This window comes from Lagenorhynchus albirostris, chromosome 2 (genome assembly GCF_949774975.1).
Source record: "Lagenorhynchus albirostris chromosome 2, mLagAlb1.1, whole genome shotgun sequence".
Lineage (NCBI taxonomy): Eukaryota > Metazoa > Chordata > Mammalia > Artiodactyla > Delphinidae > Lagenorhynchus > Lagenorhynchus albirostris.
In genome coordinates, this window is record NC_083096.1 from 147,774,738 (window position 1) to 147,799,342 (window position 24,605).

The 24,605-nt window shown below is 42.5% G+C and overlaps 1 protein-coding gene across 3 annotated transcripts in view; it reads left to right on the forward strand.

Moving 5' to 3' along the window:
• Positions 1-17,656: 17,656 nt before the first annotated feature.
• EFCAB14 (EF-hand calcium binding domain 14) overlaps positions 17,657-24,605 on the forward strand; it is a 37,697-nt gene continuing 30,748 nt past the window's right edge. For all 3 annotated transcript variants that reach the window (XM_060140131.1, XM_060140133.1, XM_060140132.1), the window contains exons 1-2: positions 17,657-18,846; positions 20,411-20,559. In XM_060140131.1, the coding sequence (XP_059996114.1) occupies positions 18,665-18,846; positions 20,411-20,559 (331 nt within the window). In that variant the 5' untranslated portion in view covers positions 17,657-18,664. The remainder of the gene's footprint in view (positions 18,847-20,410; positions 20,560-24,605) is intronic.

Sequence of the window (24,605 nt, forward strand, 5' to 3'; positions counted from 1 at the left end):
AACAGTGACAATTTTATTTCTTCTTTTCCAATTTGTATTCATTTTATTTCTTTTTCTTCTCTGATTGCCGTGGTTGAGACTTCCAGAATTATGTTGAAAAATAATGACAAGAGTGGACATCCTTGTCTTGTTTCTGATCTTAGAGGAAATGCTTTCAGTTTTTTACCACTGAGAATGATGTTTGCTGTGGGTTTGTCATATATGGCCTTTATTATGTTGAGGTAGGTTTCCTCTATGCCCATTTTCTGGAGAATTTTTATCATAAATGGGTGTTGCATTTTGTCAAAAGCTTTTTCTGCATCTATTAAGAGGCTCATATGGTTTTTACTCCTCAATTTGTTAATATGGTGTATCACATTGATTGATTTGTGTATACTGAAGAATCCTTGCATCCCTGATAAATCCCACTTGATCATGGTGTATGATCCTTTTAATGTGTTGTTGGATTCTGTTTGCTAGTATTGTGTTGAGGTTTTTTGCATCTATATTCATCAGTGATATCGGTCTGTAATTTTCTTTTTTTGTAGTATCTTTATCTGGTTTTGGTATCAGGGTGATGGTGGCCTCGTAGAATGAATTTGGGGGTGTTCCTTCCTCTGCAATTTTTGGGAGAGTTTGAGGAGGATGGGTGTTAGCTCTTCTCTAAATGCTTGATAGAATTCACCTGTGAAGCCATCTGGTCCTGGACTTTTGTTCGTTGGAAGATTTTTAATCACAGTTTCAATTTCATTACTTGTGATCGGTCTGTTCATATTTTCTATTTCTTCCTGGTTCAGTCTTGGACGGTTATACCTTTCTAAGAATTTGTCCATTTCTTCCAGGTTGTCCATTTTATTGGCATAGAATTGCTTGTAGTAGTCTCTTATGATGCTTTGTATTTCTACAGTGTCCATTGTAACTTCTCCTTTTTCATTTCTAATTTTATTGATTTGAGTCCTCACCCTCTTTTTCTTGATGAGTCTGGCTAAAGGTTTTTCAATTTTGTTTATCTTCTCAAAGAATCAGCTTTTAGTTTTATTGATCTTTGCTATTGTTTTCTTTGTTTCTATTTCATTTATTTCTGCTCTGATCTTTATGATTTCTTTCCTTCTACTAACTTTGGGTTTTGTTTGTTCTTTCTCTAGTTGCTTTAGGTGTAAGGTTAGATTGTTTGTTTGAGATTTTTCTTGTTTCTTGAGGTAGGATTCTGCTGCTATAAACTTCCTTCTTAGAACTGCTTTTGCTGCATCCCACAGGTTTTGGATTGTCATGTTTTCATTGTCACTTGTCTCTAGGTATTTTTTGATTTCTCTTTGATTTCTTCAGTGATATCTTGGTTATTTAGTAATGTATTGTTTAGCCTGCATGTGTTTGTGTTTTTTATGTTTTTTTTTCTCTGTAATTTATTTCTAATCTCATAGTGTTGTGGTCAGAAAAGATACTTGATATGATTTCAATTTTCTTAAATTTACCGAGGCTCAATTTGTGACCCAAGATGTGATCTATCCTGGAGAATATTCCATGTGTACTTGCAAGAAAGTGTAATCTGCTGTTTACAGATAGAATGTCCTATAAATATCAATTAAGTCTGTCTGGTCTATTGTGTCATTTAAAGCTTGTATTTCCTTATTAATTTTCTGTCTGGACGATCTGTCCATTGGTGTAAGTGAGGTGTTAAAGTCCCCCATTATTATTGTGTTACTGTCGATTTCCTCTTTTAGAGCTGTTAGCATTTGCCTTACATATTGAGGTGCTCCTATGTTGGGTGTATATACATTTATAATTGTTATATCTTCTTCTTGGATTGATCCCTTGATCATTATGTAGTGTCCTTCCTTGTTTCTTGTAACATTCCTTATTTTAAAGTCTATTTTATCTGATATGAGTATTGCTACTCCAGCTTTCTTTTGATTTCCATTTGCATGGAATATCTTTTTCCATACCTGCAGTTTCAGTCTGTATGTGTCCCTAGGTCTGAAGTGGGTCTCTTGTAGACAACATATATGTGGGTCTTGTTTTTCCATTCAGTGAGCCTGTGTCTTTTGGTTGGAGCATTTAATCCATTCACATTTAAGGTAATTATCGATATGTATGTTCCTATTACCATTTTCTTACTTGTTTTGGGTTTGTTTTTGTAGGTCCTTTTCTCTTGTGTTTCCCACTTAGAGAAGTTCCTTTAACATTTGTTGTAGAGCTGGTTTGGTGGTGCTGAATTCTCTTAGCTTTTGCTTGTCTGTAACGCTTTTGATTTCTCTGCTGAATCTAAATGAGATCCTTGCTGGCTAGGGTAATCTTGGTTGTAGGTTCTTCCCTTTCATCACTTTAAATATATTGTGCCACTCCCTTCTGGCTTGTAGAGTTTCTGCTGAGAAATCTCCTGTTAACCTTATGGACGTTCACTTGTATGTTATTGATCGTTTTTCCTCGTTGCTTTTAATAATTTTTCTTTGTCTTAAATTTTTGTCAGTTTGATTACTCTGTGTCTCAGTGTGTTTCTCCTTGGGTTTATCTTGCCTGGGACTCGCTGCACTTCCTGGACTTGGGTGGCTATTTCCTTTCCCATGTTAGGGAACTTTTCAACAATTATCTCTTCAAATATTTTCTCAGGTCCTTTCACTCTCCCTACTCCTTCTGGGACCCCTATAATGTGAATGTTGGTGTGCTTAATGTTGTCCCAGAGGTCTCTTAGGCTGTTTTCATTTCTTTTCATTCTTTTTTCTTTTTTCTCTTCCACAGCCGTGAATTCCACCATTCTGTCTTCCAGGTCACTTATCCGTTCTTCTGCCTCAGTTATTCTGCTATTGATTCCTTCTAGTGTATTTTTCATTTCAGTTATTGTATTGTTCATCTCTGTTTGTTTGCTCTTTAATTCTTCTAGGTGTTTGTTGTTTAATTCTTCTAGGTCTTTGTTAAACATTTCTTGCATCTTCTTGATCTTTGCCTCCATTCTTTTTCCGAGGTCCTGGATCATCTTCACTATCATTATTCTGAATTCTTTTTCTGGAAAGTTGCCCATCTCCACTTCATTTAGTTGTTTCTCTGGGGTTTTATCTTGTTCCTTCATCTGGTACATAGTCCTCTGCCTTTTCATTTTGCCTGTCTTTCTGTGAATGTAGTTTTCGTTCCACAAGCTGCAAGACTGTAGTTCTTCTCACTTCTGCTGTCTGCTCTCTGGTGGATGAGGCTATCTAAGAGACTTGTGCAAGCTTCCTGATGGGAGGGACTGGTGGTAGGTAGAGCTGGGTGTTGCTCTGGTGGGCAGGGCTCAGTAACTTTAATCCGCTTGTCTGCTGATGGGTGGGGCTGAGTTCCCTCCCTGTTGGTTGTTTGGCCTGAGGTGACCCAGCACTGGAGCCTAGAGGCTCTGTGGTGGAGCTAATGGTGGACTCCAGGAGGGCTCACACCAAGGAGTACTTCCCAGAACTCCTGCTGCCAGTGTCCTTGTCCCCTTGGTGAGCCATGACCACTTCTCTTCTTCTACAGGAGACCTTCCAACACTAGCATGTAGGTCTGGTTCAGTCTCCTATGGGGTCACTGCTCCTTCCTCCTGGGTCCTAATGCGCACACTACTTTGTATGTGCCCTCCAAGTGTGGAGTCTCTGTTTCCCCCAGTCCTGTCAAAGTCCTGCAATCAAATCCCAATAGCCTTAAAAGTCTGATTCTCTGGGAATTCCTCCTCCCATTGCCGGACCCCCAGGTTGGGAAGCCTGACATTGGGCTCAGAGCCTTCACTCCAATGGGTGGACTTCTGTGGTATAATTGTTCTCCAGTTTGTGTCACCCACCCTTCTACTCTGCCATCTTGAACCAATCTCTATAATTATTGTTGATGTTACTTGTTGGGTTGGGTTGTGAGCTTCTGTATCTGTGCGTGTGTGTGTTTGTGTGTGTGTGTGAGAGAGAGAGAAAGAGAGAGAGAGAGAGAGAGGGAGGAATGGAGGGAGGAGGGAGAGGGAGAAAGAAAGGAAAGAGGGAGAAAGGGAGAAAGGAAGGAAGGAGGGAAGAGGAGGGAAGGAGGGAGGAAAATAGGTCTATGCAAAGACTAATAATGGCAGTGTCATGAGCCAAGATTACAGATAAGCCAATTTTGTGCAACTGGTGTCAATTAAGAAGAAGAGGAGTAATAGGAGAAGAAAGAGACACCTAAGCAACCTGGATATCAGAGAAGGCTTTCTGGAATAAGGTACCCCTAATCTGAGCATTGAAGAGCACCTAGGATTGATTCTGATGAAGAAGGCATAAAAAGGCTTTTCAGGAAAAGTCAACATGCAAATATAAAAGGCCAGAAAATTTGGGCTTGGATTGTTAAGGATAATTGCTGAGCAGAATGGGAAATAGGCTAAGGAACTGTCCCTATAAGAAAAAAGTCTAAGGAACTATGCAGGTCCAACAACCTCAAACACAGGGGTGGGGCGGTGTCTAGAAAAGTGACTGGGTCAGTGCCCTCCATTCCCTAGGTATGAGGCCTTTCTCAATCTGTCTGGCCAGCAAGACTCTATCAAAGCAACAATGCCCTAGGAGATCTGAAAAGGGGTGGAGCCAGACACACAAAAACATCTTTTATCACATCCCAAGGATCTGAGCCTCTGGCTATATGCAGAGTGATGCTGGGCTGGTTGATTCTGTGCCAGTTCTGAAAGCTGAGATAGGAACACAGAAGTGTCTTCAAGAGGTGGAGAGAGGACCTTACAAATCAGCACCACGGACAGAGGCCCCGACTATTCATTTCTTCTCAGGGTTCAGGTCAAGCCAGGAACACCCAGCTGGAATCTTTGGCAGACAAATCCCTGGGCTCCAGGAGCTCAAGGACAGGGAAATCCCAGATCAGGAGATCATCAATCCTGATTTGGCCTGATTGGATGACCTCATGATTGCTTTTGCCTCTTCCCTGGTCTTCCTGCCTACAGCCTCACACCTTCCTAACCTCCATTCCAGCCCCACAGTGCTACCAGAACAATCTTTCTATGTCTTGAATCTGATCATGACTCTGTCTTTTTAGAAACCCTTCAATGATATCCCTATCCTGGCATTCAAGGCCCTTCATGGCTTCCGCTGCCCATATGTCTATTATCAGTCTCTTCTCTTCCTAACACCTTTGCTCCTAGCAAAGCTTTCCCTCCTACTTCTCTGATGAACCCCTCTAACCCCCCAAGTGCTAAATATTGGAGGATCCACAAGTCTCAGTCTTTGGAACTTTTCTTCTATTTCCACTCATCCCATTAGTCATCCTATCCAATCCCATGGCTTTAAATCCATCTCTAACCTAGACTTCTATCCTAGACTTCAGATTCATATATCTATCTACTTGATAGCCCCACTTGGGTAACCAATAGATATCTCAGATTTACGTCTCTAATAAAATTGTTGGGAGGAGGGATATGGAATAATATCCTCTGAATTGAGAAGGAACTTTAAGATTGAAAAACACAGCAGGCAACTCCATAAAGTGCAATAATGAAGTTTACTGTGGGTAACTTACATACAGGCAGGACTGGGCAGACTATGATCCAGAGGCATTTGTAGCGGTGCTGCACACTGGACTGTGGAAGGGGTACAGGAGGATTTAAAGGGGCTAAATGTAGAACCCGACTACCAAGTGAGAAGCACATCAGCACCATATGGAACTGGGTGTTTTTCCTCTCCCCCAGGAGTCTCATGACCATTAACCATCGTGTCAGCAAAAAGCATTCTTCCAGTTTTCATATGAAATGAGGCAAGGGTAAAAGTTGATAGAGAACTTATCTGGCTTGGGCGCATTCCTTGTGAGTAGATTAAAGCTCAGTCATGCAGAAAGGGGAGGGGGTAGGACTTCAGGTGTAAGATGAAGCTGACAAGATGGAGTCAGTGTGGTTCAGCCACACAAAACCCTTGATCTCATCCTCCTACCAGCTTCCCCATCTCAGTAATCAGCAGTTCTGTTGTCCAGTTGCCCAGGCCTTAACTTCTCTTTTTCTTTCTTTCATATCCTATATCCATTTCATCAGGAAATTCAGTCAGCTCTGCCTTCGAAAATGTGTCCATAAACCAACCACTTCTTACCACTTAGTCTAAATCACCATCACCTCTGTATTATTGCAGTAGCCTCTAAACTGATTTTCTGCTTCTGCTCTTTTGCCTTTCATTCTGTTCTGAACATGGCAACCAAAGTGATCCTATTAAAACATTAAGTGGGATCATATAATCCCTCTTATCAAAATCCTCTAATAGCTCCCTAACTCACTTAGAATGAAATCCATTATCTCTTTGCATCAATCATTCTGCTACAGCCATACCGATATCCTCACTGTTCCTCAAACGTGCAAACATGCTCCCATCTTGGGGCTAGTCTTAGAATCAAATATTGTAAATCTTCCAACTTTGTTCTTCTTTCTCAAATTTTTTTTACTATTATAGGTTTTGGGCATTTTTATATATATTTTAGTATCAGCGTGTCAATTTTTATCCAAAAAAAAAACCTGCTGGTTTTTTGCTTAAGGCTGCATTAAATCTATAGATCAATTTAGGAATAACTGACATCATAACAATATTGTCTTCCAATCCATGAACATGGTACATGTCTTCATTTATTTAGGTCTTACTTTAGTCTCTCAGCAATATTTTGTAGTTTTAGTGTACCAATTTTACACATAATTTGCTAAACTTATCCATAAATATTTCATGTTTTTAAGTCATTGTAAATGGTACTTTAAAATTTTTATTTTCCAGTTGTTCATTTCTATATGTATATAAAAACACAATTAACTTTTGTACATTGACCTTTTATCTTGTGACTTTGCTAAACTAATATATTAGTTCTAATAGCTCTTTTGTAGATTCCTTAGGATTTTTTATTTACAGTATATGATCATATCATCTGATCTGTAAATAAAGACAGTTTACTTCTTCATATCTAACTATGTGTTTTTTTGTTTTTTGGGGTTTTTTTGGCTATGGCAATGAATAGGACCTCAGTACAATGTTGAACAGAAATAGTGACAGCAGACATCCTTGTTTTGTTCCTAATCTAAGAGTAAAAGTATTCTCTTTCAGCATTACATATGATATTAGCTGTAGGATTTTCATAGATGCTTTTTATCGCATTCTACTCTTAATTTTCTTAGAGCTTTTCTTATAAATAGTTGGTGAATGTTATCAATGCTCTTTTTTTTTGCATGTATTGTGATAAATTTTGTTTTTCACCTTTATTTTATAACATGGTGATTTTCAAATGTTAAACTAATCCTGCATTTCTAAGATGAAATCAACTTAGTCATGATATATGCTTTTTATTTGTAGTTGGTTACAGTTTGGTAACAATTGTTAAATGTTTTTGTACCTATTTTCATAAGAGAAAATTAGTAATTTTCTTTGTAATATCTTTGTTTGGTTTTAATATCAGGATAATATTCATCTCAAAAAATAAATTGGAGAAATTTCCCTCTTCCCATGTTTTTTAATGAGTTTGTGTTGAATTAGTATTATTTCTTCCTCAACTGTTTAATAAAACTTACCAGAGAAGCTATTTAGTCCTGGATTTTCTTCTCCTTTATTATTTTTGGGGGGAAGTGGGGAGAGATTTTAATTACAAATTTAATTTCTTTAATAGATATAGGGCTATTCAATACAGAATTTTTTTTTCTCTAGTAAGTTTTGGCAGTTTGTACTTTTCAAGGGATTTGTCCATTTCATCTAAGTTTTCAGATTTATTGGCATAAAGTTTTTCAAAATATTACCTTATCATCCTTTTCACATCTAAAGGATATGTAGTGATGTTCTCTCTTCTATTTCTGTTATTGATAATTCACAGCTTCTCTCTTTTCTCTTAATCAGTCTGACTAGAGATATACCAGTTTTATTGATATTTTCAAAGAACCCAGCTTTGGTTTAATTTTTTTCTATTGTTTGTTTTCTACTTAATTGATTTCCACTCATATCTTCATTATTTCCTTCCTTCTGCAGTTGGCCCTTGAACAACGTTAGTTTGAACTGCATGGACCCACTTACAAGCGGATATTTTTTAATAATAAATACCACAGATCTACATCGTTGATTGAATCTGTGGATGCAGAGAAGCCATGGGTCCAGAGGGCCACTCTAAGTTATACAGATTAACCCTCACATTGTTCAAGGGTCAACCATATTTGTTTTTAACTTAATTTGCTCCTTCTTTTTCCTATTACGTTTTTAAAAATTATCTCTTATGCTTTTTTTTTTAAGGAAAGCCTTTTATTTATTTATTTATTTATTTTTGGCTGCATTGGATCTTCATTGCTATGCTCAAGCTTTCTCTAGTTGCGGAGAGCGGGGACTGCTCTTTGTTGTGGTGCGCGGGCTTCTCACTGTGGTGGCTTCTCTTGTTGCGGAGCACAGGCTCTAGGCACAGGGACTTCAGTAGTTGTGGCACATGGGCTCAGTAGTTGTGGCTAGCAGACTCCAGAGCGCAGGCTCAGTAGTTGTGGTGCAGGGGCTTAGTTGCTCCACAGTATGTGAGATCTTCCTGGACCAGGGCTCGAACCCATGTCCCCTGCATTGGCAGGCAGATTCTTAGCCACTGCGCCATCAGGGAAGTCCCTCTTATTATGTTAAGGTAAACTTTTATATAATTACTTTTCAACCTTTGTTTCTTTCTAATGCAAGAATTTAAAATTACAGATTTCATTTTAAGTAATTTTAGTCACTACCCTCAAATTTTGATGTCCTTTTTTATTTTCCTGCCTTCTTTTGGATAGAGGGGTTTTTGTTTGTTTATTTGTTTGTTTTACTATTTTGTTTACACCATTGGCTTATCAGTCATGCATCTTTTATTTTCTCTAAGGTTTAAAATATGCATCTGTAACTTATCACACTCTACCTTCAAACAATATTATACCACTTCACACATATTGAAGGAAATAATAATATGCTTCCATTTCTCCTTCCTATCCTTTTTGTCATACATTTTACTTCTACATATGTGAAAAACACCACAGTACCTTGTTATTATTTTGCATTAAATAGTTAATTTAAATTTTTTTAAACTGAGATGAAAGGACTCTGTATTTAACATTCCCTGTGCTTGTCATTTCTTTGTATAGATCCAAATTTTCATCTGGTATCACCTTACTTCAGCTTGTAGAATTTCCTTTAGCATTTCTTTTAGTGCAAAGTAGTTTCTGTAAATTCTCTCAGCTTTTGTTTGTCTAAAGATGTCTTTATTTTCACTTGATTTTGAAGAGCATTTTAACTGGTGTATAATTCTAGTTTGATCTCTCTCTCTTCTCTCTCCCTCTCTCTCTCTCCCTCTCTCTCTCTCTCTCATCTCTTTAAAGAGGTTGTTCCATTGTGTTTTGCCTTGCATTGTTCCTAGTGAGAAATCAATGATGCTTCTTTTTTTATTTCCCTGTATATAATACATATCTTCTTTTCAGTCTGCCTCTAATATTTCCTATTTATCACTAGTTTTTTAGTAAATTGGTTATGATGTGCTTTGGTTTTTTTTTTTTTTTTTTTTTTGCGGTACGTGGGCCTCTCACTGTTGTGGCCTCTCCCTTTGCGGAGCACAGGCTCCGGACGCGCAGGCTCAGCGGCCATGGCTCACGGGCCCAGCCGCTCCGTGGCATGTGGGATCTTCCCGGATCAGGGCACGAACCCGTGTCCCCTGCATCAGCAGGAGGGCTCTCAACTACTGCGCCACCAGGGAAGCCTGGTATGGTTTTTTTTATGTGTTTATCCTTTTAGGGTTTGTTGAGTTTCTTGGGTCTGTTGTTTATAGTCTTCAAGTTTGGGAAAATGGGGCTATTATTTCTTCAAATGTTTTTCACCCCTACCCTTCCTGGGACCCCAGTTACAAATATGTTAGATTACTTGTAGTGCTCATATGTACTGAGGCTCTATTCATTTTCTTAAGTCTTTTTTCTTTCTGTGCTACAGTTTGGATATTTTCTATTGCTGTGTTTTCAAATTCACTGATATTTTCTTCTTTAGTATCTAATCTGCTATAAAGACATACAATGTATTCTTTAGTTCAGATATTGTACTTTTAAACTCTTGAGGTTCCATTTGGTAACTTCAACTTCTTTACTCATCATGTTCATGTTTCCATTCAAATCTCTTAATGTATATTTAGAATTGTTGCTTCAAAGTCTATGTCTGCTAATCCCGTCATCTCTGTCATTTCTGGATCTATTTCTATGAATTAAGATTTCTTCTGGTTATGGATCATATTTTCCTGCTTCTGTTCATGTCTAATCATTTTATTGGATGTTGGACATTGTAAATGTTTCATTGTTGAGAGTCTGAATTTTGTTTCCTTTCTTTAAAGAATGTTGAAGTGTATTTTGTTTGGGCAGGCAATTAAGTTACTTGTGGATCAGTTCCATCCTTTTTCAAGCTTTATTAAGGTATCTCTAGAGTAGTCTTTAAGGCTACTTTAGCCCTACTATTATGATTCTTTTGAAGTCTCTACTGAATGTCCCTGGTTCAACAAGTTCTCTCCACTCTATACAGATGGAACCTGAATGTCTCCCAGCCCAGTCTGAATTCTGGAAAGTATGCCCAGTCTGAATTCTGGAAAGTATAACTCCCCAGTAGTTTTTTACCCACACTTATGGAGTTTCATCCTGTGCATGCACAATTTAGCATTTAGACAAAAACTCAAGTGAGACCCCCTATATATATTTCTTGAGCTCATTTCTGAGTAGCTGCTTCCTCTCTGGTACTCTTACCCTGCAAATTCTAATGTGTCAGCCTTTCCAAACTCCAATATCCCTCTCATCAACACAAAAATACCCCTGTGGTCTACTTGGGTTTTCTCTCCCTGCTCTGCCAGAAAGTGCCTCAGGCATAAAGCTAGGGTGATCATCAGAATCATCTTATTTGTTTTCCTTCTCTCAAGGATCATAGTTCTGTGCTAACAGGTGTCCAATGACTGAAAAGTTTTTTCATATATTTGTCCAGTTTTCTAGTTATTTACTCAGGACAGAAAGTCCAGTACAACTTAATCATGTTCAGAAGCTAAAATCCCTCTCCCTTGGGTCTTTTTATTCAAATTTCACTTCAAAAGTTGTAATCACTCCAACAATACTCTCTGTCCTCCTTTCTTGCTTCATTTTTCTCCTTAGTACTCTCATCCAACACTGTATATATTTACCATCTTATTTATGAATTCTTTCCTTTCATTAGAATGTAGGTTCCATGCAGGCAAGTATATCTGTATATTTTGTTATCTGTTATAGCTCTAGCACAAAGATTAGGGCTTAGAATACATTAAGTGCTCAATAAATATATGATGGATAGATGGATGGATGGATGAAAGCTTACCTCCTTTCAAAATCTTTCCCTAATGCCATCTCTACCCATTCTGCATCTTGTATCATGGTGCTGATCACATCTTTATTGTTCATGTGTCTGTTTCTGTCTCTGTCTCTGTCTCTGTCTCTCTCTCTCACACACACACACACACACACACACACACCCCAGAAGTTCTTACACAACAGGAGTGTGATCATGTCTATCTGTGTGTCCCCATCTCCCTACACAGGGCTGGACACAGGAGAGTTATCATTTGTGTTAAATGGAAATTGTCCCCATCCAAGAGGTGCAGTTGTGCAGGAAACCAGCAGAGGGCAGCACAAGGTCATGCATGTCTATTGTCTTCTAGTGCCAGTCTTCTCAGGTAAGTAGGGACTGGCCTCAGATGGAGCTGGACTGTAGTCTCAGGCTGACTTAGACACGCAGAGCCAATGCTATTCCCTCAGTAAAGGACTCAGGAGGGCCCAGGTAGCCTCTCCTGGTTACCCCCACCCCTTGCTGATTCAGCATCTCCTGCCATTTACTCCTTCATCCACACCCAGCATTGATGGAGGGAGCGCACACACACACACACACACACACACACACACACACACACACACACACACACACACACAGCCCTTCCTCAATTAGAAGAGCCTTCCCTTCACAATCCCACCACCTTCTCTCCCAGCCTGTGCTGTTTAAGTTCCCTGCTCCAAATAGGATTTCTCAGAGGTCTGTTTCCTGGCCTCCCTGTCCACTCAATGCACTTAGCAATTCCCTTGAAGTCCTTTAATGCCCACCATTTAAATCTAATCCTACCACAGGCACTGCCAGGAGGTGCGCATTGTTAGTTCCAATTTACAGATGAGAAAACAGACTCAGAGAGGAAAAGGAACTCACCTAAGATCACAGTTTAGTGGGTGAAGAGGCTGAGACTCAACACCAGACTGTACTGGTCCAGGGCTCCTTCTGGTCCAGCTGCAACCCCCTCTCCAGCCCAAGCCCCCAGGGAAGAGGGCAGGAGCAGGTGGTCTGGAGGCCATAGTGTACATACTTTCCTCCCAGGATTATTGTTCTCATCCTAAAATAAACCCAGTCACTCCAGACTTTCTTTTTTTTCCTCCCAATATAAACCCTGGGGACCACTGCCTGCTTCCTGGGAACTCTTACAGAACAGAGCCTGGATATTACTGGTGTATTCCAGGGCCACACACAGGGCTTCGCACATGATAGGGCCCTCCTTAAGGCAGGATTGTCGGATGGATGGATGGATGGAGTCACCAAGATGAAGGACAATGCCTGGAAACTCTTTAGAGTCTCCTCTGCTCTTCCAATAATTTAATTCAGCAAACAGTCCCTGAGGTCCCTCCAACACTGGACCCTGTTCTGGGTGCTAAGGCACAGTCAGTATATGGGGAAACTGAGGCTTGCAGCAACAAAAGCTTGCAGCAACTCGAAGGAGACTGTGCCTGGAATAGAAGAAGAAGCACGGCGGGGGCAGCCCTCACCCCTGCCCACAATAATACTGGGAACCAGTGCTGCTTCCTGCTGCCTGGGACCCACTGGGAGAAAAACCATTGTTTAGCTTGGAGCTTGGCCCCTTTCCTACCACCCAATCCTTCCCCTTCCCATTGTCTTTAGCCCTCTCATCAGGGTACAGGAAGCAGCTGCCGACACAGCAGCAAAAAGAATGGGGAAGGGGCTGGGGGGAGCAGATGAGGCCGTCCCAGGAGAGGTAAGACGCTTCAGCTGGTTGTCCCTTCCTAGATGAGCTCCAGACAAAGGCCCAGGCAGCGGACTCCGCCAGTATGGAGCTGGGCACCGGGTGCAGGACTCAGGCAGAGGCTCAGATCCAGATTCAAGCCCCAGTATCTGCCACTGATGTGCTGTGTGTCCCTGAGCAAGCCTCTTACAATCTCTGAGCATCTATTTTCTTCTCAGTTAGAGCAAGGATAAGATGCTTGTCTAGTGAGGATTAGCTTATTGCAGTCACAATTAACACGAAAATGCCTAATACCTGCGTATTTTTAAATGTTCATTTCTGTTCCTTCCCCCGACTTTAACCATAGAAAAACACCAAGAAAGATGATGGCAAAGAGGGTTCTTGTAGCAGATGGAAGCAGCGTTTTCTATTAGGTAAATGAAGATGTATTACCACAACTGGGTCATCATCAAAATCGCACTTAATAAATCTGTAATAAATCACATTTAATAATTAATAATCACATTAATGGAAGAGGTACATTTATTGAGCATTTACTATGAGTCAGGCACATTACTTCTGCACAGCTATTCTGTGAGTTAGGTATTGTCAGGGCCAGCTTCATGGGTATGTGACCAGCGCAGTTGCACAGAACCCATAACTCAGAAGTTTGCCCCACAATTGGGGTTTAATGCTCTGTGGTCGCCATCTTGAAATTCTTAATCATTTTATTTTTGAATTTGTTTTGAAAGTGAAGTCTGATGGAACATGGAGCATACACTGGGGACTTGGAAGCTTCACTCATACATAGTCCTGCCTCTCCTAACCTCCCTCTCCCCCTCCCCAGGATGGGTTCTAAGCTGCCTGTCCGCCTGCCCCGCCTCATCCTAGACAGGGGCCTGGGTGCAGGCACAAAGAGGGCTGGGTTGGCGGTGCATGCCAAGTCATAAGGAAGGGCCCCCACCCCGCCCCGTGAGGGTCCCCATACCCAAGGGAACACGACGTTAACTAGTGAGCAATAAACAGCGTGATGTGCTGAGCAAGAAATCATGAGAGAACGGTAAAAAGCTTTTTTCCTGATTTTTGAACAAGGGGCCTTGCATTTTCCTTGGCACTGGGCCCCACAAATTATATGGCTGGTCCTGGTTACTCTTATTACCACCATTTCTCAAAAGTGGAGGCTCAGAGAGGCTCAGCCATTTGCCCAAGGTCACACAGCTGCCAAGTGGCAGAGTTCAGATGTGGACTTCGACCCCAGAGAAGAGAGGATTCTGAGATCTTAAAGAGCTTCAGCCCAGGAATCAGAAGTCCTGGATCCCATTTCTGATCATGGCCCTAGGCAAGTTTGCCCCCACTCTCTGCCTCAGTCTTCCCAAGTGAAAGTGCTCTGTGGAGTCTTCTAAGATAGCACAGCATCTCAAGAGGCTTTGCCACTCACACAGGATGGAATTTTGAGCACAGGGAAGTCATCCTTGCTCACTCTCCCCACAGAGCTGTTAGGAGGATTCAGCAGGCATCACCCACCCTACAGGACACTTCACAGCATATAAACACTTTCATGCTGCTCCCTCCCCCAAAGAGCACAGAGCAGAAGGCTGGGCAGGGAATATTCTCATTCTCATTTTACAGACAGGAAAATTGGAGTACCAGAGCTGCAAAGTGACTTACCCAAGATCACATTGTGTTTCAGGCAAGTTTTGAATGGGTAACAAGCCTCCCTAGACACAAGATCATAATATGAACCTCCCCAAATGAAAAGATGGGTTACAACCTTGAGGAGTCCTGGTGTAGGAGGGCAGTGCTGGAGCCCTCGCTCTGAGACGGTTGGATTAATCTAATCATTGGCCTTGAAGGTCCCAGGTATGAGGGAGGAGGCTAGGGAGGTACCAAGAGCTCCTGAGATAAAAAAAACATCTGGCCATCAGTTTTCAAAGGATAACTCAGCATCTCATGGGATGTTTACCCAACACAGAAGGGTGTGTTACCTATAGACCAATAGACGAACAGTCAGACAGAGGGACTGAATGGTAGATCCAGCAGAAGCGTCCCATTAGCTCTCAAATACCCTCCTCCAGCCTCCCCACCCATGACCAGTCCATTGCATGAAAGGTCAGGGCCTGGCTGACCAGATGTCACTGTAACTAGGCGATACATCCTTGGCTCCGCCTTACTCCCTTGGGTTCCTCAACCCCTGGTTCCCTTGGTGAACATGCAAGATCTACAGCACAGGAAGGCCATGGGAAGGGCCATCCTGGGCCAGTCACCCCTTTTGCCTGTGTCTTCTTATGAACATAGGGTTTGTTTGTGAAATGGTTCTTGAAGTCAAGACCTTTTCTTGTCCATCCCCAGACCTTCAGGGAAGTGCTACTGCAGAGTTGTCCAATAAAACTTTCTATAATGATGGAAATGTACTGTTCTGTGCTGCCCAATAGCCACTAGCCGCATATGGTTGTGGAGCACAGTGGCCAGTGAGACTGGGGAACTAATTTAAACTTTTAATTTAATTTTAATTAAGCTAAATGTAAATTTAAATTGCCATATGTGGCTAATGACTACTTACTATATTGGGCAGTGCAGCTCTAGAAACAAAATGAGACAAAAAAAAAACCCAAAGTAACTGTCCATGTTTGGGGGCTTCAAAAGCACTTTCACAAGCATCTTCTCATTGGTCTGTCCTGTGAAATAGATATTAATCCTCATTTTGCAGAGAGGAAAACTGAAGCTCAGAATTTATATGGCTTCCATGCTGACAGAGTTAGCAAATATTCAAAGCATGATTTCACTGCAGATCTCTTGATTCCAAAACTCCACTCATACCTCTGTATGACTCCCACTCATGTAGGCATCACATATATATTGGATCATCTACCTCTGGTCTAGACACATAAAAATAAATAAGAGACAGACCCAGACTTTGGGTGGGTATCCCTAGACAAAGACAGTGTGATTGCCACAATAAGAATGTGGGTATAAAAATCACTTTAAGTGACTTTTTTCCAAGTAATTCAAAGCACTTTGCTTTAAATACCATCTACATTTGATGACTTTCAGATTTACATTTCAGGCCCCAACCTCTGCCCAGAACTCCAAATAGATATACCAAATAGTCCATCTGAATACTGAATTGACTTCTCAAGTTTGCCCCAAATCTGTTCTTTCCCATCTCAGTAAACAGCAATTCCTTTCTTCCAGCTGTTCCACCCTAAGACCCTGGAGTCATCTATTACTCCTCTTTTTTTGCTCACCTTCTTTGTAAACCATCAGCAAATATTGTTAGCTCTGTGGCCAAGAAGCATCCAGAATGCTTACCATCTCCACAACTGCCATCATCTTTATTTGTCCCTCACTGGTCCCTGATTCTCTTTTCCACACAGTGGCTTAGATCTTTTAAAAATCTAAGCCAGAGCTTAAAGCACCAAGAGTTTTCCAAAGTCCTCACAGTGGTCCATAGGGCCCTGCAAGATCTGCCCCTGGGGCTTCCCTGGTGGTGCAGTGGTTGAGAATCTGCCTACCAATGCAGGGGACACGGGTTCGAGCCCTGGTCTGGGAAAATCCCACATGCCGCGGAGCAACTGGGCCCGTGAGCCACAATTACTGAGCCTGCGCATCTGGAGCCTGTGCTCCGCAACAAGAGAGGCCACAATAGTGAGAGGCCCGCACACAGTGATGAAGAATGGCCCCCACTTGCCACAACTAGAGAAAGCCCTCGCACAGAAACGAAGACCCAACACAACCATAAATAAATAAAATTAAAAAAAAAAAAAGATCTGCCCCTGATGCTTGTCTGACCTCATTTTCTACCGCTCTCCTCTTGCTCTTCAGGTCCAGCCACAGCAGGTCTTCCAGGTCACTCCTTCCACTTGGCCACTTGCACAGCTCACTCCCTCACTGCCTCCCAATCTCTAACCAAAGGTCCCCTTATCACAGAGGCACTCCCTGTCCCCTTATCATCTTTCAGTTTTCCTCATAATATTTATCATCTCCTGACATTTTATATGTTATTGTTGTCCTCCCACTCGAGTATAAGCTGCAGGAAAACAGTTGGCAGATAAAACACAGGACACCCAGTTAAAAGTAATTTCAGGTAAAATAGAATTAACTTTTAAAAGTATGAAGATGTCCCAGACGTTGCATGGGATATACTTATACCAAAAAGATATTCGTTGTTTACCTGAAATTCAAACGTTACTGAGTGTCCTGTATTTTTATTTGCTAAATTGGGCAACCCTATGCAGGAAGGCAGGGATAGTGGTTATCTTGTTTATTGCTCAATCCTCAGCGGTAGAACTGCTCCTGGCATATGGTAATTTCTCAGTAAATATTTACGGAATGAATGAATGAAAGTGTTCAACCGGGTCATTAATCTGTAACAGGCCTAAACCTTTGATAAACAGCATGAGAGTCAGAGGGTTGGAGCCTCTAGGCTGGGTTAGTCACAACTGGGGGGGCCCGGGCGGCTGATGAACTTCCCAAGCAGGTCGAGCAGCTGGATGCTTTGCCTGGCCCAACCCTGCTCCTCAAGAAACGAAACTCGCCCTTGTCAGGTGAGCTACAGGTCCCAGACCCTCCTGGGGGCGGGGCCTCCTCGACTGGCAGGTGGGACCTGCCCTCGCTTGAGCCTGCATCCTTTAACACCCCGCCTCCCCATCGCCCCCTCGCATGACGTTACCAGACGGGCGGCCAATGGGAGCGCGCCTTACTGGCAGGCGGTGTCGGCGGTCGCTGCCAAAGGGAAGTGAGTTGGGGTTGGAGCGATGGCCCGGGTCTGGAGCCCGCGGCCGCCGCCGCCGCCGCCGCCGCCACCACCACCACCACCAGCGAGTCGGGAGCAGGGGCGGCCGCAGCCGGAGCGGGGGCCGGAGTCGCGGCTGCAGTGGAGGCGGCGCGTGTGAGTTGCCGAGGGTCGCCCGTGCCGGAACACCTCGAACTCTGGGTGGGAGCGCTTCAGGTGGGCTGAGCCGTCGTCGCCCCTCTTCACCGCGCCCCCAGGCCCAGACAGCAGGGCTGGGGTCTCCCGAGGCGCGGGACTGGCTCCTCTCAGGCCAAGCCCTCCAGGCCGGGCTCTGGGTCTTCCTCGGCCTCTGGCTTCCTTCAAACTCAGGCCGGAGGCCGGAGGACGGTGATCATCTCAGACTCAGGCATTTTCTCTGTCGGGCTTGTAGCGGCTGGGAGCCCCCTCCTGCTGCCAGCTAGGGAGGGAACAGCGCCTTCCCAGCGTCTCGCTCTGCATCTCCCCCTCTCCTCCCATTGAAGAACAAGTTTCTTTTTTTCTCTGCATTGGAAATTCTACCCCGGAAGTCCAAAACACCCATCTGTGTCCTTCCCCAGCTCCTGGAGCACCCTTAGAAATACTATATACTGACCAGGTCTGAGAGTCTCTTGACTTGACTTTTTATTCTCTTTGGGAGACAAAGGTTCCCCCCTCGTCCACGTCCAACACCCCCTTCGGTAACTGACAGTGCATGCCTAGGGCTTTATCCATTTGGATCACCAGCTCCCTGGCCATCTTTATGTGACTTCCCCTACCCATCTGAGTTACGGTTTCCTCTGGGCTCCAATCTCCAGCCCCCAGCGGATCTGGTCAGTCCCACTCCTGGGTGGGACTGACCAGAGGGGCTCTGGCCCAGGATTCCTCACCCTGGAAGGCGGCTCCAAGGCCTCGAGAGAACTGGGCGTCGGGTACGAACCTGGCAGCTCAGGAGTGGGTGCTCCACTTACCCCACACAAGAAGATGAAAAAGCGCAAAGAGCTCAATGCACTGATCGGCTTGGCTGGGGACAGCCGGAGAAAGAAGCCCAAGAAAGGCTCAGGCCACCGCCTGCTTCGCACCGAGCCTCCTGACTCAGACTCTGAGTCCAGCTCAGAGGAGGAAGAGGAATTTGGTGTAGCTGGAAATCGCTCTCGCTTTGTCAAGTGAGTAATGCAGTACTCAGGGGTGGGATGGGGAAAAGGCATCTCCTTGCACTACCAAGGAGGCAAATTAAAGGGAAGGAGAAGGGAGTTCTTAGGAAGAAAAAAGTGTGTAGACCTTGGAAGGCACAGAGGGAGGAAGAGTGTTAGGGAGAAGATGAGTTCAGTTTCTGAATGAAGGATAAATTAGAGATCTATCTCTGAGTATACAAAGAAGAGCTCTGAATCTAGGGTGGAAAGGTGGACTTGGGGAATGTGCTAAGAGCCCAGAGAGACCAAGGCGGGAGTAGCAAAGAAGCTAAGAATAGGGAACAAAGAACAGAGAAATTTGGGGGACTAGACCTTTTGTTAAGTATAGGAGAGACAGGGACCTTAGGACTGCAGGTTTTTTTGTTAGGTTGGTTGGATTTTTTTGGTTGTTGTTTTCGGAGGTGGGGTTGTTGAGGGTTTTTTTGTTTCTGTTTCTTTTTGCACTCTTGATGGGTCTGAATCTTGGTGATGGGGGAATATGGTGAGGGACATTCTGTAAAAAGCATGAGTCTTGAGAGAAATGACGAGTGGGAAACAAAAAGAAGAAGCAGGTTTTCTCAAACCACTTTTAGATGGTGCAGTCACTAGACAAATCCAGTAGTGAGCACAAAGACATTGCGAATTGGGGGTTACGGTAGGAAAGGGCTGAAGGGAACCTTGAAGGTGCCCTTGGACTCTCTTAAGGAGCACGTTAAAAGAAGAGTATGCTGCTGAGGTTGTGGAAGCAAGAGCTAGGCAGAAGGTTGGGATGCTAAAAGAAAAGAGATTGAATCCTTTGAGGTTTGTTTAGAATGTCTGTGTCCTTTTATGTTAAAGGAAGAGATTGGTTTCTTTGCCAGGTGAGGTAGTTCAGGGTAATCCTGGGTTTGGGCTGTGAAGATCTGATGAAGTGGAATAGTTAACTGGAATAGTTATCCTGTTGGGTTAGTTTAGACCTTGAGTGCTGGTTGAAGTTTGGTGTGAAATCTGACCCCTTTCTATGTTTCCCTTCTTTCTGAACCAATAAGCTGGAGTGTACCAGGTGTCCACTTAAACCTACTGTCTACTTTTTTTCATTCCATTTGGAGTAAAACTCACTCAAAAGTTTATAAAGTTTCAGTAAACTGAAACGAGGTTCTCTGGAGTATGTATTTAAGAGAGAGAAATAGATAAGTGAATTACAGTACAGTGATGGAATGGCAGAGAAGCTCTGGTCTTTACACTTCGCTAACCTGAGCCAGTTTCCAAAGAAACTGATGATGAATTGAAGATGGCAGTGAGCGGCAGTGCCCACAGGTGCTTCCTGTAGCTCACAGGAACTCCCTCTGTTTCATGTGAAGTTTGAAACCTTTGTCCCCTATAGATGAACTCTTTATAGGTCATATTATTTAGACATATTCAACCTGCTGTTCAGATTTAAGTGTGTTACCCCCGTGTTCCCTGGTGAAATAACTGGCATTCATTAGAGATGATAATTGCATGGCGAAACGTGCTATTTTGAGTAAAGCTGTATTCCAATCTCTTCTGTACTCCTGGTTGAATTTGTTCTTACGATCAGGGGAGACTATTTGCGATGCTGCAGGATCTGTTACCCCCTCTGTGCTTTCGTCATCCTTGCCGCCTGCGTCGTGGCCTGTGTTGGCTTGGTGTGGATGCAAGTTGCTCTGAAGGAGGATCTGGATGCCCTCAAGGAAAAATTTAGAACAAGTAAGTGGTCACCCTTTTCAGAGTATAATTTTGGACTCTTTTTCCAGGTTCTAGGACAAAGTGAACCACACTGAATTAAGATTTTTGCTCACTCTGATGAAGCAATTATATGTTCCTGTCAGCATTTTTTTTTTTTTTTTGCGGTACGCGGGCCTCTCACTGTCGCGGCCTCTCTTGTTGCGGAGCACAAGCTCCAGACGCACAGGCTCAGCGGCCATGGCTCACGGGCCCAGCCGCTCCGCGGTATGTGGGATCTTCCCGGACCAGGGGCATGAACCGGTGTCCCCTGCATCAGCAGGCAGACTCTCAACCACTGCGCCTCCAGGGAAGCCCCTGTCAGCATTTTTAAACTCTTTCTTAGCTGTCAGCTTGAAGGCAGTAACAGTTACTCATTTCTAAATCCACAAACAAAAAACAGTGCTTATGCACCACTAGGACGAATAGCATCTGAAATAATGGTATTGCAGTCAACACTTACAGTGCAGAAGGCAAGGGCTAAGATCCAGAAGTCTAGAATCTTGGTTAATCTCCACCTGTTGCCACTTCATATTCCCCAACTATAAAGTGGCAATAGCAACACTAGGCTGTTTCCTTCCTCCTCACGGGGACATTTGAGAAAGCAAGTGGGAGTGTCTGTCAGACAGTTTCCTCCTTAATAAAAACCTATAGAAACATAGGACTAAGCAGTAATAATGATAGCCAGCATGTGTGGAGTGTTTACTGTATGCCAACTCAGAAATAAATATTTGTCTCATGAGTGTTTTAAAGTTTAAGAAACTCGAAGTTGAAGAGTTTTATGTATTCAAAATTGTCAAGTTGTATTTTGCACATCCAAAGTACTTTTTCTGAAAGGTGTGTTTGCATGGTAGCTTCAACCTGTTTTAACCTAAAGATCTTCCTTTAGCAACACTGAGATGTTTAGTTCTAGGTTTCAAGGGTTAATTTTCTAAAACTAGTAAAAATTTTTAAAAAACAACAATAAAAACAATGTACAAAAAAAAAGAAAGTAAAGTTATGCCCAAAAGATGCTTTACTCAGTCTTTGTTTTAACTAACAATTAGTGCATAGCTACAATTACAATCTGAATTTTATTATAAATAATAAAATTAATTTTTAAAAAAAGTTTCTAAGCTAAGGAAGCAGTTTCAGGTTAATCAAAAATACCCTAACTTTAGCAGCTTTAACACACCAGGAAACTGACCACGAGGCTTTCTCAAAGCCATAAAGAAATCTGGCCCCAGAACTAGAATTAGAGTTGTTTCCTTACTTCCTCTCTTAAGCCATAGGAGATCACAACATCCTAGCTTTCCTTCACCCCAGCTTCTCTTTGCTGCCTGCAGTTAGTTAAGTTCCAAACCTGACCTAGGGACAGCTAATCCTTAGTGAGTATGTTAATGATGTTCCTAGTGATGTTGCTTGAAAAAATTATATTGAAATACTAACTTTGGTTTTCTTCTGAGCTTCTGATTCAGGGAATGGGATTGGGTAGGCCACAGTTCTCTACCAGGATCATCCTGACCTATATGTTTTATCAATTGGTGGGATCAGAGTACAGTGTAAGAATGAGATTTGTATTTGTATTCTCCTGAATGTTGTCCTTAGCAGTATTTACAAGGTGTTTTTAAGGCCAGTGTTTTCTTGGTAAGTAGTAATCATAACTTGGAAATGAGGTTCTGAGAAGCAGTGTTTTAACTATAAATAACCACTGACGACACCTGTCTGTGCCATCATCTCTCCGTAACTAGTTGGGCCTCCTCCGTTTGTACTACAGCTTGTTTTGGTTACATATAGCAATTGTTTATTTATACATTTCAAAACATTGCTCAGTTCTGCCTTCCAGGGATTCATGTCTCTGATTGCTCTGTGCCTGTGTTTTTAGAACACCAGTGTAATTTGTACCTTAGCTGAACTTTTCATTTTCAGGAAATTTCTTTGTTTAGAAATGCATATTTGGGCTTCCCTGGTGGCGCAGTGGTTGAGAGTCCGCCTGCCGATGCAGGGGACACAGGTTCGTGCCCCGGTCCAGGAGGATCCCACTTGCCGCGGAGCAGCTGGGCCCGTGGGCCATGGCCGCTGGGCCTGCGCGTCCGGAGCCTGTGCTCCGCAACGGGAGAGGCCGCGGCGGTGAGAGGCCCGCGTACCGAAAAAAAAAAAAAATGCATATTTGAAATGTATACATGTAATAGACCTGACAGTCGGTCAGGCAACAGATATTTATTGAGCACATGTTAATACAAATATTTATTGAGCACATGTTAATACCTGGAAATACTCTATTCAGGAGATGCCAGGAGTTGTACCCTGGACTGTGAGACCTACTTTCTATCACTGAGCAGCCTTCCCCTGGGACCCTGACTGCATTTGGCAGCCAGTTGAATGAAGCAGATTTGGAATTGTCAGTCCAGCTGCTCTGTGGGCTTTGGTTTGCTGCAATAGATACACCAGCACCTATACAGTCTAAAGCAGGACTTCCTGAAGGAGGATGGGGTAGGGCCTGGGGCATAAATCAATCCGCAGGCTGAACCATTGTGGACTACTTGGCAAGAGTTTTTTTTGTGAAAACTATTTTCTTGGCTAAATGAGGTTAATCTTGTTAAACTTAAATAGTCTTCCTTTGAATTATGCTTCTACTTTCAATATATTTCAATAAGTTTATTTATATTTCTTGTTTTTCAAGAGGACAGTGGAAATAAGACCACCTGCTGACCTGGTTTAAATACCTTTTTGAAAAATTCAGAGCCCCTTGTCCTTTATCTCATTATCTTCCAAGACACTTGTGAGGAAAGGAGGCAGGATTGCTGAAATATCTGGAACAGAAAGCAAAGCAGATAGGCTTGGTATTTTTCCCTTGAGGCCAAGGAGTAACTTGATCCTTAAGCTTGAAGTGCTGGCTGGCCTGAAACTCTCAGCTTAGTATTCTTCTTCTAGAAGCAGGTACTCCAGAAGACCTCCACAGTTATTATAAAGAAGATCCTATTCCCAAGCAATCTTCCCTATCGGTCAAGGCTAAAGTGAGGGGAAAGAATTGGGAAGAAAAGGACAGTATTGATAAATCAGACATCTTCATTGCTGGTCATACAGGGAGAGTAGCAGTTTGGTCATTCAGTGCAGAACTTAAAAATGGTCTTGTTAGGCTATAAGCATCTGTGACAGCTGAAGTATACTAGAAAGAGTATTGGTCTTAGAAGCACAAGGTTTGACTGTCGGATCCTGACTTGCTCATTACTAGCTATGAAACAGGCAAGTCACTTATTCTTTCTGAGCCTCATTTTCCCATCCATAACATGTAAAGATGTATTTGTTTTACGAAAGCACTTTGGGCATTCCTCTGTCATAACATCTGTCACACTGTATAGTAATTCTGGGGCGACGCCTTGCTCCCCACTAGACTGAGAGCTTCAGGGTCTTTTGTATGCACTAGTGCCAAGTACAGGGCCGGGCACATAGTAGGAGCTTGATCACAAGATGAGTAATTACATAAAAGTTTATTGCAAATTATAAAGATGTATAATTATAAAGTATTGTTGTTGGCATTATATGTTGTATCTAAAGGGTGTAGGCAAAAATCTCCATTTCCTGATCAGGAAAAGAGCTAAGTAAGTTCTTTTGAGTATGACTATACTAAATTTTAAATAAGTTGCTTTCCATGTTGAAAGAACATGAATTAGTAATCATAAGTTGTTTGTTTACTATACTTCATTCCATTTATGTAATCAGAGTGCCTTTACTTGTCTTATCTCTCCTAAAAAACCCCAAATCAGATCATGAATATAATCCCCTCTTAGCTCATACAATCCTCAGGATCCAGAGTGTTTTCAGGGCTTGTCAGACTCACATGTTTATTAGTTAATAATTTTAATCCAAGTTATTTATGTGTTTGTCCTACTTCCTCCTCTACTTAATTCATACAGACTGCAGGAAAAAAAGAGACTCTCCCCCAGCCTTAGGATGTTTTACCACCAGAGAATGGCAGACGTGTGTGGGATAAGTTTTTCTTTATAACCTAACTGGATATGTATATGAAATTCAGTTGGGTGCTATAAGTG